The following is a 16,096-nucleotide window of genomic DNA, read 5'->3' as shown; positions in this document are numbered from 1 at the left end:
GCTGCGCCCTGCGCCCGATGCCTGGTATTCATTCCTCCGGAACCAAAGCGACCCGCACGACCTCGGCCTCTGTCAACCCTCATGGCACCCTAGATCCTGAACAATGGAAGCCACACCAACCGACCCTGTCCTCCGAGCAGCCAACACAGGCTGTAGAAAACGGGCTTGTAAACCAATTGAAAATCCCTGCTGTGTTAGGAACTAGCCAATCAGAATAGACTAGACAGTAATGAGGAATTCTTTTTTTCCACAATAAAATTTATTATGAAAACAGGCCAGTGTGGGGATAAGGAGGTGAGGGGGGCAGACAAGTACATATGGGTTGGGTGGCTCAGGTGAAATAGTGCAGCTTCTTCACATTGATGCCATACTCGCTGAGGGCAGGGGTTAAGTCCTCCATGGTTAGAGTGTACTTGCGGTCCTTGCTCTTGCTTCGGGAGCTGCGAGAGGCTGTGCCCTTCGTTTTGCAGTGCTGTAGGGCATCGTTGGCAATATCTGAGATGAATTTCTGGGCAGCTATGGAGAAGAGCCGAATTATGCGAGGGTCTGGAGCCTCTAAGCCCGCGTGGTTCAGGTAGTAACGAGTCACTGCTTCTGGGATCATAGGCGTGTAATCCTCCAGCTGCTTCAGGAAGTCCAGCAGGTGTGTGCTGGACACCACCGGCTTCACGACTCCATTGGCCGCGCTCGGCAGTACATAAACCCTGTTAGACATGGCCCCCTCACGGCGGCGCATATCCAGCCCTGGTTTGAAAACTGGGCGTGGCTGGGGGGCCTTTGGGATTGCTTGAGTTTCCCAGGGCCCGCGAGGAAGACGGGTCAGCTTTCTCATCACTCTTCCTGCCCAGTGCATGGAAAACGTGCACAGACTCCAGCAAGTGCATCTGGAGGCCGCTGCGAGGCTTTTTGACAGCCTCTTGCGGCAGCTCAGGATGACTTCTCTTTCTCTTCATCATCTTGGGAATGGCTAGCTTCTCCTCTGCCTCTGCTGGGGTCCAAGCCCAGCCGTTCCAGGGATTCCCAAAGGTGTGGACGGAGTCGAAGAGGAAGGAATGACACAGAGACAGCGCGCTCAGTTGATCAGCAGCCTAGCCAGGTTCTAGCCAGATGATTCAGCGGCTTCTATGTCCCGGGACCGGATCTTAACAAGAGCTCTCCCCTGAAAGCTCCCTTGGAGAAGGAGGACAACGGCCACAACAGCAAGCCTAGGGCTGAGAAGCTCTGCAAAGATGACCCTGCTTTCTTTTATAGCCCGAGAGAGTGGGGGGAGGAGCCAAATCAGCCGCCAGCCCGCTCCACCAATCAGCCGCCCCCAGGACTGAAAGCGTCACCGCTCCAGCACCAGTAGAGGGCGCCACCGGCCCCCCGAAGCGATTCCCGGGGCTTGGGGAGGACTTGGGAGATGGGGCAGGTGCCCAAGGAGGCCCACAGGGTTCCGTCTCCACGCCTTGCGGGGCGGCATCGCTGTTTTCTGGGTTGAAGAGGGGACAATACATATTTAGACAGGCTCGGGTGGGCCCGGGACAAGCCACAAGGAAAAAAGCCACAGTAAATCTCCTAGACGTGGGTCACTCATTAGAAATCTTGATAGCGGAACTTGTGCTCCCGTGTGTGTGTATGTGGGGGGGGGGGGGAGTGGTGTGGGTGTAGGTGTGCATGTGCGTGTGCGCATCTGTGTGTGTAAATCTGCCGTCACGCACGGACACTTCTTGATTTGAATGGTCCGTCGGCATCCACGAGCACCCTTCAGCCCCTGCCTTCTTGCAGACAACATGCCCCCTGCTTGTCCTTCCCCGCTCCGGTCAAGTCCAGGCACCTGGCTCTGGCTGCAGGAGGGTGGCTTGCATTGGTGCTTCTTGAACAGCAGAGGGCGGGACGGGCTCTTGGGCCATCTTTGAGGGACACTAGGCCGGGCAGGGTTACCTGAGAGGCCATCTCTTCAGTGTAAGGGGAGGCTGTTTATTTTTCCTAAGTCAGGAGTCCAGGTCACCACACACCAAAGGTCTACAGGAGGCACAGGAAAAACTGAAGGAATTTATCCTACCCAGTGAATGTCCTGGTAACTAGTCACTTTCCTTTTTCCCAGTGCCCTCAGGGCACAGCCCAGGGTCCCAGAGTAGAGACCACAAATTCCCTCATTGCTACTGTTGTATATTTTTTAAAAAGCTGGGGATGAATCCTTCTCTGGATGGACGGCCAGGCCCCCGCCCAGAGACCAAGTCCGAGCCTGGCAATCTGGGCTTGCCAAAGCATCAGCACGTCGAAAAGCTGGATCACCGTGTTTTCTAAGGAGTCCTTTCTTTTGTTGTTGTTGTTGGTTTTTGTTTTTTTAATTTTGTTTTTTAAGGAGGGTTTTTTGAGTTTTGGGGGGGTTTTTTGTTTGGGTTTTTTTGTTTGTTTGTGTGTGTTTTTTTTTGGCCCCTGAGGGGCACCTCATCACTGGACTTGTAGGCTCTCTTGATTTACCAGAAGATTCTAACTACTCTGTGTTTAGAAGGCCTTCGCTTTCTTCCGCCTTCGATGTTCCTTATGTTTCCTTCCTTTACCATCTCCTGCAGCACTGTCACTCTCCTTCTCTTTTGACTTTGTACTATCCTTCCGATTGTGGCTATCTCTTGTTGGAAGCTTTTCTGGAGAGTTGCTACCACCTATGTTTCGACTTCTACGACTTTGTCCACCTGAGTAAACTTCTCTGCGGCCCCTTGTAAGGGGAGAATTCCTGATATGAGGTGGTGAAAAGCTCTCTGGGGGAAAGTTATCTCCATTTGCTGACGCTCGAGGCTGTGCTCCAGCAGCATAACCTCTGTGGTATTGTCATACCACTCTCTGTATTTTCTCTCCCACTCTCGGTAATGCTCGTTTTCAAAGGGGTCTCTAAAGTCAACACTCCTGCCATAATAAGCTTTTCTGTCATATGGTGGTGGAACTTCTCTGTATCTATTAACATGTGCATGTCCTGTTTCCCCTTGTGGTACAGTCCGTTTATTTGGAGACTGTCCCCTAAATGCTTGAGGGGACCTAGATCGCGAAGGACATCACCTATATAGTGGTGATCTTGACCTAGATTGACGGTATCCATGAGATCTAGACCTTGGGCGGTAATTTCGATTCTTGCCTCTGCCCCTTCTGGGGTATGGAAGTGATCGCGAATAGGAACGAGAGTGTGAGTGGCTAGATGATCGAGAATAAGAAGGTGACCGCGTTGAACCAGATCTTGATTTAGAGTAAGTAGAAGGACTTCTGGAGTATGAGGAACCACCATAGGGATGTTTAGACTCTCCTTTTAGCCATTGCTGCTCTCTATAGAATTCTTCCCCGGGCCCAGGTGGTGCTTATGTTGTTGTGATGGTATTTGAATGAGCAGTCTGCACTCCTGACGATCCCCAAGGCGTTGACAAATTGGCTGGCACTGGAGGGAACCCAGGGGGAGGGACGCTATACCCAGCAGGTGGTGACTGTCCAAGCAAAGATGGGGTTCCAAGCACAGGCACCAGGTAACCTTTCTCCTCCATAAGGGCAGTCATTGCTATTGAAGAGGTTCCCTTTGAATGTTCTGAGGCAAGGGCTGTGGCTGGCACTATTTTTTGATCGAGATCCCGGAGAGGCCCCTCTGATTTTTCCCAGTGGACTGATATGGAGACCGTTGCAGTTATGTCAGGTACAGGCACTGGGGTGGATGAATTTCCGGGCACAGCAGGGGCTAAGGAAGGCTGATTAGAAGTTAATGAAGATATAGAGGGAGCCGGGTGGCCTGATGAAGATGTCACTGGAATCATCGGAGGATCTTGTTGTCTTGATATTGGAGATCTCATCAGAGGCTGTAGATTCCGCTGAATGAGAGGTCTCAGAGGCGGTATCGGGGGTGGTGGTGGGGGAAACTGTTTCCACAGTCTTTTTGTATAACCACTAGTTCCATTTTTGAAGTTATTAACAGCCTGTCACAAGAATTTATTGGCAATTAAAGCATTGGGAGAGACATCATGTTGATGACACGTTGGGCACGTATGGTCCTCTGATTCCAAGAGCGCTGTTCTTATACACTCATCACAATAGCTGTTTGCACAGCAGGGAATGACAGCGGCATCAGTCACGATGTCTTTGCAGATGGGACACAGCAACTCGTCTGGGATACGGTCGTCCTTTTCAGAAGACAAAGAGGGCTCCTCTGGTAAGAAAGATGGCCTTTCTTTTTTCCCAATTGCATATGCTTCTGCCTCTATAGTTGGTATTGTGTATGTTCCAGTGTTGGTGAGCTTTGCACCTTTCACGTTAGGATCTTTCACTTCCATCATGAAACTTCTGGGGATTCCAGTGCTCTTTTTAATCCTAGGACGAGGTTCGAAGTGTTTATCCCCATTTGTTGGGCAGTTCTTAATATAATGGCCAGGCCTACCACAGCGGAAACAGGTATAAGATGGAGGTGGTGGACCTAGAGGCTTCTTCATGTAATTGATGGGGCCGTATGCATGGTCAGATCGCGACTTCATGGCTTTAATTTTATCTTCTTCAGAAGCATTGGCTTCAGCCAGATTGGCAGTCTGCGTAAGCTGGGCCAGAGAAATAGATGCAGAAGAGACATCAGTGACTGTTGAAGTGCCCATCACTGGTTCCGTGCGACGTATAGCGTCTGCCTTGCTTGTAGATTTCACACCTAGAATAGGAATTCTTCGAACAATTACAGATACATTCTTAGGAATCAGAGCATTGTCATCGGTGTATTCTTCCTCGGTCTGCGCGTTGGTGATCTTCAAGTAGCACTTGGCAGCTTTCAGCTTCTCTCTCCCCATAATCTGCTTTTTTAGGTCGCAGAGAAAGATATGCTGCCCATCAAAAGTGGCGATGGCATAGTTGAATTTGGAAGCGAATTTATAATGCACACAGGCCATGGTGCCAAAGGATTCCTAACTAAGGTCGGGCGTGGAGACGTGGACACGCTCAATATATGTATATCTGTCAACTTAAGAGCAGAATATGTCCATACACAGCACACCGCAAGACACCAAAGGACTGCAGGCCATGGGTTGAACACCCCCTCCCCACAGCAGGGCATGAGAACCGCAATCCAGAACCCGATCGCGGAATCACTTCAGGTGCAGGAGGGCGGACCAGGGCGGGAGGGCAAGGGGCTCCGCCAAGGGGCAATGCGTCACCACCAAGACGGCAGCGGGCATCCACCGGACTCTGGGCATGGCCTCACCACCCAGGCCCCACCGGCGGATGGGGGGCCAGGGCCCTTGGTGGACTGTCACCATCGCCGAGGCTCATGGACGCTTCACCACCCCAGTGGAAGCCCCCGTCCTAAAGCCACCTCTGGAGAAGGCATAGCCAGGTGACTGGACATCCACAGTCCTGAATGGACAAGAGGGGGGAAGGACAAGCAGGGGATGCTGTCTGCGATGAGTCAGGGGCAGAAGGGTGCTAATGGATGCCGACGGACCTTTAAGATCAAGAAGTGTCTGTGCATGACTGTGTGTTTACATCCTCAGTCACGCACAGACAAGCACTCGCCACACTCAGACCCTGCTCCCAAGGGCCCACCAGACACAGGGATGAGTCATGCCCTCCCACGGTAGGACTAAGCTGTTTAACTGCAGACAGAGGGCATTCTCTCCCTAGGCCCCCACTCTTCACCCTGTTCAGAAGGGCACCCTCGCCCTGGCCCTCAACTTCTTCAACTCCAGCTTCCGGTCTCCCTGATAACTGACCCGTTTATGCAAATCAGTTTCACCTGCCTCAGCCTCAGTGTCCTCTTCCAGAGATGGATTCATGTAACCTGCAAGGTGTCCCTGCTCCCACCACACTGGAAGCCCTCAAGGTGCCATTGGCACCTGGGTCCCCCCAAGGGAGGGGCCAAACGCTAAGCTGCTTTCTGTAGGGAGATGCCTCCAGGGATATGCCTATAGGAGTGTGGAGGTGGGGAATGGGGGGGGGGGCATTTCACAGAAATACAGCGTTTTCTTTAACGTTTATTTTATTAAAAATTTCCGAAAAAGACCTGTGTTGTACCTAGTCATTTTGGGGAAAAATTTTACTGGTTGCTGTTGTGGAGGAGCTGGCGTTTTCACCTTGGCCATAATAAACAGAAATGGGTGCAGCAAAAACAAACAAACAAACAAACAAACAAAAACAACACCAAAAAAACCCTCCAAAAAAAACCACACAAACACACACACACACACAAACACACACACACACACAAACACACACACACACACACACGCACAAACCTCCTTAGAAAACACGCTGATCCAGCCTTTCAACGTTCTGACGCTTCGGCAAGGCCGGATGGCCAGGCCCGAACCTGGTCTCTGGGCGGGGGCCTGGCCATTCATCCACAGAGGGAGGGGGGTGGGTGTGGGGGGGGAGGGGCGGCCGACCAGATGGCCCTGCCCTGACATAGTCTTTGGCTGTGGATTGGGTTGACTGGGGCCGGGGCCGAAGAGCTGGTCCCGCCCTCGGCTGGTCGAGAAGCGCCAAAGCAAGCCACCACCTTTCTGCAGCCGGAGCCAGGTGCCGGGACTTAACCGGAGCGGGCAAGGACGAGCAGGGGGCACGCTGTCTGCAAGAAGGCAGGGGCTGAAGGGTGCTCATGGTTTCCGACGGGCCATGCAGACCAAGAAGTGTCCGTGCGTGACTGCGGATTTACACACACACACACACACACACACACACACGCACACGCACACGCACACGCAGAAGCACACCCACAACCACACCCACGCACCTCCCCCGGCTCCCCCCCTCCACGCACACGCACACGCACACAGAAAATGAAATGAAATGAAATGAAATGAAATAAAAACAAAAACAAACAAACGAAAAAACCCCTCTTTAGTAATGACATTGATCCAGCCGTTCAATGCTTTAGACCCTTCGGCAAGCCCATGTGGCCCGGCCGGGTTACTTGGTCTCTGGACAGGGGCCTGAGCATTCATCCAGAGAGGGAGCTGGACCAGAGGGCCCAGCCCAAGCATGGCGTAAGAGCCCGTCCCGCCCTCTGCTGGTCGAGTAGCGCTAATGCAGGTCACCCTCCTGCAGCCACCTCTGGGGAAGGCAGAAACAGGTGCCCGGACTTGACCTGAGGGGGGAAGGACAAGCAGGGGGCGCGCCGCCTACGAGAAGGCAGGGGCTGAAGGGTGCTCATGGATGCCGACGGACCATTCAGGTCAAGAAGCGTCTGTGCGTGACTGTGTGTTTACGTCCGCAGTCACGCCCAGACAAGCACTCGCCTCCCTCAGACCCTGCTCCCAAGGGCCCCACAGACACGGGGACGAGTCATGCCCTCCCTCGGTAGGGCTAAGCTGTTTGACTGCAGACAGAGGGCATTCTCTCCCTAGGCCCCCACTCTTCACCCTGTTCAGAAGGGCACCCTCGCCCTGGCCCTCACCTTCTTCAACTCCAGCTTCCGGTCTCCCTGATAACTGACCCGTTTATGCAAATCAGTTTCACCTGCCTCAGCCTCAGTGTCCTCTTCCAGAGATGGATTCATGTAACCTGCAAGGTGTCCCTGCTCCCACCACACTGGAAGCCCTCAAGGTGCCATTGGCACCTGGGTCCCCCCTCCCCCCGCCCCCACCCCCCGCGCCCCACTGCCCCCAAACCCACCCCCCCCTCCCAAGGGAGGGGCCAAACGCTAAGCTGCTTTCTGTAGGTAAGCTGCTTTCTGTAGGGAGATGCCTCCAGGGATATGCCTATAGGGGTGTGGGGGTAGGGGGTGGGGGGGGCATTTCACAGAAATGCAGTAAACACAAACACGCACACACACAACTGTGCTACATCCACACAGTGGAATACTACGCTGCGGTAAAAAAGTAGGGAAAAGAACGAATTCTTGCCAGCATGGATGGAACTGGAGAGCATTATGCTAAGTGAAATTAGCCCGTCAGAGAAAAATGAATACCACACGATCTCACTCATTCGTGGAATATAGAGAACAGCATAGACCGACGAACAGGGACAGATCCATACACATCTAGACCACCGCTCTCTGACGGGGCTGTTTGACTGCTGGTGGCCTCTGGCGTCCTGGGCTCAGAGCTAAGGTACGAAAGCATACACATTTCATTCACATCCACCTCAGCCTCTGCCTCCCATGACCCCCAAGGGCCGCTACGACCGGGGTGTTTGCGTCTCCGGTCTCCCCCTCCCCCCTCCCGCAAACCTGGCCCCCTTCCACACCTTTGCGAATCCCTGCGCCTGGACCCCAACATCTGGTGCCCGCTCAGGGCCGGCGTGCTTCCCGCACGGGCTCGATCCGAGGCCGATTCCGGGCCCGCCATGGCCGACAAAGTCAACATGTCTCTGGACGACATCATTAGGCTGAACCGGAGCCAGCGGGGCGGCCGCGGCGGGGGCAGGGACCGAGGCCGGGACCGAGGCCGGGCCGGCTCCCAGGGAGGCCGCAGTGGCGGAGCGCAAACCGCCGCACCAGTGAGCCAGGGCGGCGGGCCGTGCCGGAACCGGGCGGCCCTCGGCCGAGGCAGGAACCGGCCGGCGCCCTACAGCAGGCTGAGACAGCTTCCCGACGCGTGGCCACGCGACCGCTTCCGCAGGGGCTTGGGCAGGGGCGCCGGCCTGGTGACCGGGGGGAAGCTGCTTCTGTCCAACCTGGCCTTCGGAGTGTCCGACGCGGACGTCCAGCAGCTGTTTGCGGAGTTCGGGCCTCTGAAGAAGGCCGGTGTCCACTACGACCGCTCTGGCCGCAGCCTGGGGTCAGCCCACGTGCACTTTGAGCGGAAGGCAGACGCCCTGGAAGCCATGAAACAGTACCACGGCGTGCCTTTGGATGGCCGCCCCCTCAACATCCAGCTCGTCACCTCACAGATACACACGCAGCGCACGCCGGTACAGAGTGGCAACAGAGGCGGGCTGACTACACACCGAGGATCTGGAGGCTTTGGCGGCGGCACGCCGAGTCGCGCCCGCGGAGGCAGCCGGCTTACAGGCAGGGGCACCGGACGCAATTCAAAGCAACAGATCGCTGCGGAGGAGTTGGACGCCCAGCTGGACGCTTACAACTCGATGAGGAGCACCAAAAAGCTGGACGCCCAGGTGAGCACTGGCAGCCCGATGAGGGGCACCAAAAAGTTGGACGCCCAGGTGAACAGTGGCAGCGCGATGAGGGGCACCAAGAAGTTGGACGCCCAGCTGGACGCTTACAACGCGATGAGGAGCACCAAAAAGCTGGACGCCCAGGTGAGCACTGGCAGCCCGATGAGGGGCACCAAAAAGTTGGACGCCCAGCTGAGCACTGCCGGCGCGATGAGGGACACGGAGGAGATGGACGCCCAGAAGGACGCGTACAACGCCATGAGGGGCGCCGAGGAGTTGGACCCCCAGAAGGACGCGTACAACGCGATGAGGGGCGCCGAGCAGCTGGACCCCCAGAAGGACGCTGACAACGCGATGAGGGGCGCCGAGCAGCTGGACCCCCAGAAGGACGCTTACAACGCGATGAGGGGCGCCCAGGAGTTGGAGGACGCCCTGCTGGACGCTTACAACACGGTCATGGACACCGAGGAGTTGGAGGACGCCCAGCTGGACGCTTACAACACGGTGATGGACACTGAGGAGTTGGACGCCCAGCTGGACGCTTACGACGCCATGATGGACACCAGCTAAAGCACCACCAAGTCAGTGCGTGCGTGGGTGGTGGAGCTAGGCCTGGAAATCGTCTCGCGGTGCTTCCCGAGGGTGGGCTGGCGGGGACCTGTGGCCCATTGGGGAATTGTTTCTTCTGTTTTGAAATAGGATTTAATTAAAACTCACGCAAAGCGTTTTCTTTAACGTTTATTTTATTAAAAAATTCCGAAAAAGACCTGTGTTGTACCTAGTCATTTTGGGGAAAAATTTTACTGGTTGCTGTTGTGGAGGAGCTGGCGTTTTCACCTTGGCCATAATAAACAGAAATGGGTGCAGCAAAAACAAACAAACAAACAAACAAACAAACAAACAAAAACAACACCAAAAAAACCCTCCAAAAAAAACCACACAAACACACACACACACACACAAACACACACACACAAACACACACACACACGCACAAACCTCCTTAGAAAACACGCTGATCCAGCCTTTCAACGTTCTGACGCTTCGGCAAGGCCGGATGGCCAGGCCCGAACCTGGTCTCTGGGCGGGGGCCTGGCCATTCATCCACAGAGGGAGGGGGGTGGGTGTGGGGGGGGGAGGGGCGGCCGACCAGATGGCCCTGCCCTGACATAGTCTTTGGCTGTGGATTGGGTTGACTGGGGCCGGGGCCGAAGAGCTGGTCCCGCCCTCGGCTGGTCGAGCAGCGCCAAAGCAAGCCACCACCTTTCTGCAGCCGGAGCCAGGTGCCGGGACTTAACCGGAGCGGGCAAGGACGAGCAGGGGGCACGCTGTCTGCAAGAAGGCAGGGGCTGAAGGGTGCTCATGGTTTCCGACGGGCCATGCAGACCAAGAAGTGTCCGTGCGTGACTGCGGATTTACACACACACACACACACACACACACATGCGCGCGCGCGCACACGCACACGCACACGCACACGCAGAAGCACACCCACAACCACACCCACGCACCTCCCCCGGCTCCCCCCCTCCACGCACACGCACACGCACACAGAAAATGAAATGAAATGAAATGAAATGAAATAAAAACAAAAACAAACAAACGAAAAAACCCCTCTTTAGTAATGACATTGATCCAGCCGTTCAATGCTTTAGACCCTTCGGCAAGCCCATGTGGCCCAGCCGGGTTACTTGGTCTCTGGACAGGGGCCTGAGCATTCATCCAGAGAGGGAGCTGGACCAGAGGGCCCAGCCCAAGCATGGCGTAAGAGCCCGTCCCGCCCTCTGCTGGTCGAGTAGCGCTAATGCAGGTCACCCTCCTGCAGCCACCTCTGGGGAAGGCAGAAACAGGTGCCCGGACTTGACCTGAGTGGGGAAGGACAAGCAGGGGGCGCGCCGCCTACGAGAAGGCAGGGGCTGAAGGGTGCTCATGGATGCCGACGGACCATTCAGGTCAAGAAGCGTCTGTGCGTGACTGTGTGTTTACGTCCGCAGTCACGCCCAGACAAGCACTCGCCTCCCTCAGACCCTGCTCCCAAGGGCCCCACAGACACGGGGACGAGTCATGCCCTCCCTCGGTAGGGCTAAGCTGTTTGACTGCAGACAGAGGGCATTCTCTCCCTAGGCCCCCACTCTTCACCCTGTTCAGAAGGGCACCCTCGCCCTGGCCCTCACCTTCTTCAACTCCAGCTTCCGGTCTCCCTGATAACTGACCCGTTTATGCAAATCAGTTTCACCTGCCTCAGCCTCAGTGTCCTCTTCCAGAGATGGATTCATGTAACCTGCAAGGTGTCCCTGCTCCCACCACACTGGAAGCCCTCAAGGTGCCATTGGCACCTGGGTCCCCCCTCCCCCCGCCCCCCCCCCCGCGCCCCACCGCCCCCAAACCCACCCCCCCTCCCAAGGGAGGGGCCAAACGCTAAGCTGCTTTCTGTAGGTAAGCTGCTTTCTGTAGGGAGATGCCTCCAGGGATATGCCTATAGGGGTGTGGGGGTGGGGGGTGGGGGGGGGCATTTCACAGAAATGCAGTAAACACAAACACGCACACACACAACTGTGCTACATCCACACAGTGGAATACTACGCTGTGGTAAAAAAGTAGGGAAAAGAAGGAATTCTTGCCAGCATGGATGGAACTGGAGAGCATTATGCTAAGTGAAATTAGCCCGTCAGAGAAAAATGAATACCACACGATCTCACTCATTCGTGGAATATAGAGAACAGCATAGACCGACGAACAGGGACAGATCCATACACATCTATACCACCGCTCTCTGACGGGGCTGTTTGACTGCTGGTGGCCTCTGGCGTCCTGGGCTCAGAGCTAAGGTACGAAAGCATACACATTTCATTCACATCCACCTCAGCCTCTGCCTCCCATGACCCCCAAGGGCCGCTACGACCGGGGTGTTTGCGTCTCCGGTCTCCCCCTCCCCCCTCCCGCAAACCTGGCCCCCTTCCTCCCCCCACCCCCCACCCCCCCGCCCTCAGCCCCCCCGCACACCCCGCCCGCTCCCTTCAAATGCAAATGGGACCGATGTTTACAACGGTTCATTGCCGAGAGATAGAATCCATTGCAATGAACGAAGAGAAATGAGCACAGAATTAAGAAAGAATAACATAAAGTAAAATAAAACCCCCCAACACTCTTCACGGGTCCCGGGTTGGAGGAGCCTGCCCAAGAGGCGCCGGTCAAGCACCCCAGGCGTCGCAGCCACGTTCGGGAGAGCCTTTCCTTGAGATTGGGCCACCTGCCCCACCCTAAAGTTGGCGTCTCCCAAACAGTGGCGCTTCATTCCTGGGAGCGGCTGATTGGTGGGTCTCTCTGGCTCCTCCCACCACGCTCTGGGGCTATAAAAGCAGGGGCGGCAGCGCCTCGCAGCGTCTATGGTTCGCAGACCTTCTCAGCCCTGGGCGCGTCTGAACGCTGTCTCCGTGTGAACGCTGTCTCGGTCCGAACGCTGTCTCGGTCCGAACGCTGTCTCCGTCCGAACGCTGTCTCCGTCTGAACGCTGTCTCTGTCCGAACGCTGTCTCCGTGTCATTTCGTCTTCCGCGAGGAGTCCGTCCACACCTTTGCGAATCCCTGCGCCTGGACCCCAACATCTGGTGCCCGCTCAGGGCCAGCGTGCTTCCCGCACGGGCTCGATCCGAGGCCGATTCCGGGCCCGCCATGGCCGACAAAGTCAACATGTCTCTGGACGACATCATTAGGCTGAACCGGAGCCAGCGGGGCGGCCGCGGTGGGGGCAGGGACCGAGGCCGGGACCGAGGCCGGGCCGGCTCCCAGGGAGGCCGCAGTGGCGGAGCGCAAACCGCCGCACCAGTGAGCCAGGGCGGCGGGCCGTGCCGGAACCGGGCGGCCCTCGGCCGAGGCAGGAACCGGCCGGCGCCCTACAGCAGGCCGAGACAGCTTCCCGACGCGTGGCCACGCGACCGCTTCCGCAGGGGCTTGGGCAGGGGCGCCGGCCTGGTGACCGGGGGGAAGCTGCTTCTGTCCAACCTGGCCTTCGGAGTGTCTGACGCGGACGTCCAGCAGCTGTTTGCGGAGTTCGGGCCTCTGAAGAAGGCCGGTGTCCACTACGACCGCTCTGGCCGCAGCCTGGGGTCAGCCCACGTGCACTTTGAGCGGAAGGCAGACGCCCTGGAAGCCATGAAACAGTACCACGGCGTGCCTTTGGATGGCCGCCCCCTCAACATCCAGCTCGTCACCTCACAGATACACACGCAGCGCACGCCGGTACAGAGTGGCAACAGAGGCGGGCTGACTACACACCGAGGATCTGGAGGCTTTGGCGGCGGCACGCCGAGTCGCGCCCGCGGAGGCAGCCGGCTTACAGGCAGGGGCACCGGACGCAATTCAAAGCAACAGATCGCTGCGGAGGAGTTGGACGCCCAGCTGGACGCTTACAACTCGATGAGGAGCACCAAAAAGCTGGACGCCCAGGTGAGCACTGGCAGCCCGATGAGGGGCACCAAAAAGTTGGACGCCCAGGTGAACAGTGGCAGCGCGATGAGGGGCACCAAAAAGTTGGACGCCCAGGTGAACAGTGGCAGCGGATTGAGGGGCACCAAGAAGTTGGAAGCCCAGCTGAACGCTTACAACGCGATGAGGGGCGCCGAGGAGTTGGACGCCCAGCTGGACGCTTACAACGTGATGAGGAGCACCAAAAAGCTGGACGCCCAGGTGAGCACTGGCAGCCCGATGAGGGGCACCAAAAAGTTGGACGCCCAGCTGAGTACTGCCGGCGCGATGAGGGACACGGAGGAGATGGACGCCCAGAAGGACGCGTACAACGCCATGAGGGGCGCCGAGGAGTTGGACCCCCAGAAGGACGCTTACAACGCGATGAGGGGCGCCCAGGAGTTGGAGGACGCCCTGCTGGACGCTTACAACACGGTCATGGACACCGAGGAGTTGGACGCCCAGCTGGACGCTTACAACACGGTCATGGACACCGAGGAGTTGGACGCCCAGCTGGACGCTTACGACGCAATGATGGACACCAGCTAAAGCACCACCAAGGCAGTGCGTGCGTGGGTGGTGGAGCTAGGCCTGGAAATCGTCTCGCGGTGCTTCCCGAGGGTGGGCTGGCGGGGACTTGTGGCCCATTGGGGAATTGTTTCTTCTGTTTTGAAATAGGATTTAATTAAAACTCACGCAAAGCGTTTTCTTTAACGTTTATTTTATTAAAAAATTCCGAAAAAGACCTGTGTTGTACCTAGTCATTTTGGGGAAAAATTTTACTGGTTGCTGTTGTGGAGGAGCTGGCGTTTTCACCTTGGCCATAATAAACAGAAATGGGTGCAGCAAAAACAAACAAACAAACAAACAAACAAAAACAACAACAGCAAAACCCTCCAAAAATAACCACACAAACACACACACACACACAAACACACACACAAACACACACAAACACACACACACACGCACAAACACACACACACACAAACACACACACGCACGCACAAACCTCCTTAGAAAACACGCTGATCCAGCCTTTCAACGTTCTGACGCTTCGGCAAGGCCGGATGGCCAGGCCCGAACCTGGTCTCTGGGCGGGGGCCTGGCCATTCATCCACAGAGGGAGGGGGGTGGGGGTGGGGGTGGGGGAGGGGCGGCCGACCAGATGGCCCTGCCCTGACATAGTCTTTGGCTGTGGATTGGGTTGACTGGGGCCGGGGCCGAAGAGCTGGTCCCGCCCTCGGCTGGTCGAGCAGCGCCAAAGCAAGCCACCACCTTTCTGCAGCCGGAGCCAGGTGCCGGGACTTAACCGGAGCGGGCAAGGACGAGCAGGGGGCACGCTGTCTGCAAGAAGGCAGGGGCTGAAGGGTGCTCATGGTTTCCGACGGGCCATGCAGACCAAGAAGTGTCCGTGCGTGACTGCGGATTTACACACACACACACACACACACACACACACCCACGCGCGCACACGCACACGCACACGCAGAAGCACACCCACAACCACACCCACGCACCTCCCCCGGCTCCCCCCCTCCACGCACACGCACACGCACACAGAAAATGAAATGAAATGAAATGAAATGAAATAAAAACAAAAACAAACAAACGAAAAAACCCCTCTTTAGTAATGACATTGATCCAGCCGTTCAATGCTTTAGACCCTTCGGCAAGCCCATGTGGCCCAGCCGGGTTACTTGGTCTCTGGACAGGGGCCTGAGCATTCATCCAGAGAGGGAGCTGGACCAGAGGGCCCAGCCCAAGCATGGCGTAAGAGCCCGTCCCGCCCTCTGCTGGTCGAGTAGCGCTAATGCAGGTCACCCTCCTGCAGCCACCTCTGGGGAAGGCAGAAACAGGTGCCCGGACTTGACCTGAGGGGGGAAGGACAAGCAGGGGGCGCGCCGCCTACGAGAAGGCAGGGGCTGAAGGGTGCTCATGGATGCCGACGGACCATTCAGGTCAAGAAGCGTCTGTGCGTGACTGTGTGTTTACGTCCGCAGTCACGCCCAGACAAGCACTCGCCTCCCTCAGACCCTGCTCCCAAGGGCCCCACAGACACGGGGACGAGTCATGCCCTCCCTCGGTAGGGCTAAGCTGTTTGACTGCAGACAGAGGGCATTCTCTCCCTAGGCCCCCACTCTTCACCCTGTTCAGAAGGGCACCCTCGCCCTGGCCCTCAACTTCTTCAACTCCAGCTTCCGGTCTCCCTGATAACTGACCCGTTTATGCAAATCAGTTTCACCTGCCTCAGCCTCAGTGTCCTCTTCCAGAGATGGATTCATGTAACCTGCAAGGTGTCCCTGCTCCCACCACACTGGAAGCCCTCAAGGAGCCATTGGCACCTGGGTCCCCCCTCCCCCCGCCCCCACCCCCCGCGCCCCACTGCCCCCAAACCCACCCACCCCCTCCCAAGGGAGGGGCCAAACGCTAAGCTGCTTTCTGTAGGTAAGCTGCTTTCTGTAGGGAGATGCCTCCAGGGATATGCCTATAGGGGTGTGGGGGTGGGGGGTGGGGGGGCATTTCACAGAAATGCAGTAAACACAAACACGCACACACACAACTGTGCTACATCCACACAG

At 56.7% G+C, this 16,096-nt stretch overlaps 2 protein-coding genes and 1 pseudogene across 3 annotated transcripts; 1 reads left to right on the top strand and 2 right to left on the bottom strand.

The window, feature by feature from the left end:
- Window positions 1–305: 305 nt before the first annotated feature.
- LOC308519310 (transcription initiation factor TFIID subunit 10-like) lies at window positions 306–956 on the bottom strand (annotated as a pseudogene). The gene has a single exon. The product of its transcript is annotated as a transcription initiation factor TFIID subunit 10-like (transcript).
- A 1,184-nt stretch (window positions 957–2,140) lies between these two features.
- On the bottom strand, window positions 2,141–4,886 carry LOC308519308 (E3 ubiquitin-protein ligase RBBP6-like; the record flags this gene model as incomplete). The annotated part of the gene is given in 5 exon segments (XM_081091292.1): window positions 2,141–2,813; window positions 2,816–3,035; window positions 3,039–3,332; window positions 3,336–3,938; window positions 3,942–4,886. Coding segments are annotated over 5 exon segments (2,385 nt in total). The 3' UTR covers window positions 2,141–2,490.
- A 7,836-nt stretch (window positions 4,887–12,722) lies between these two features.
- Window positions 12,723–13,596, top strand: LOC308519307 (aly/REF export factor 2-like; the record flags this gene model as incomplete). The annotated part of the gene is made up of 3 exons (XM_081091291.1): window positions 12,723–12,792; window positions 12,877–13,531; window positions 13,593–13,596. 3 exons carry the CDS (start codon window positions 12,723–12,725, stop codon window positions 13,594–13,596), a joined length of 729 nt encoding a protein of 242 aa, XP_080947417.1.
- Between the last annotated feature and the right edge of the window lie 2,500 nt (window positions 13,597–16,096).

Source organism: Myotis nattereri (assembly GCF_964212035.1).
Source record: "Myotis nattereri genome assembly, chromosome: 5".
NCBI lineage: Eukaryota > Metazoa > Chordata > Mammalia > Chiroptera > Vespertilionidae > Myotis > Myotis nattereri.
The sequence above is the reverse complement of the archived record's forward strand: the minus strand, read 5'-3'. Positions and strand labels throughout refer to the sequence as shown.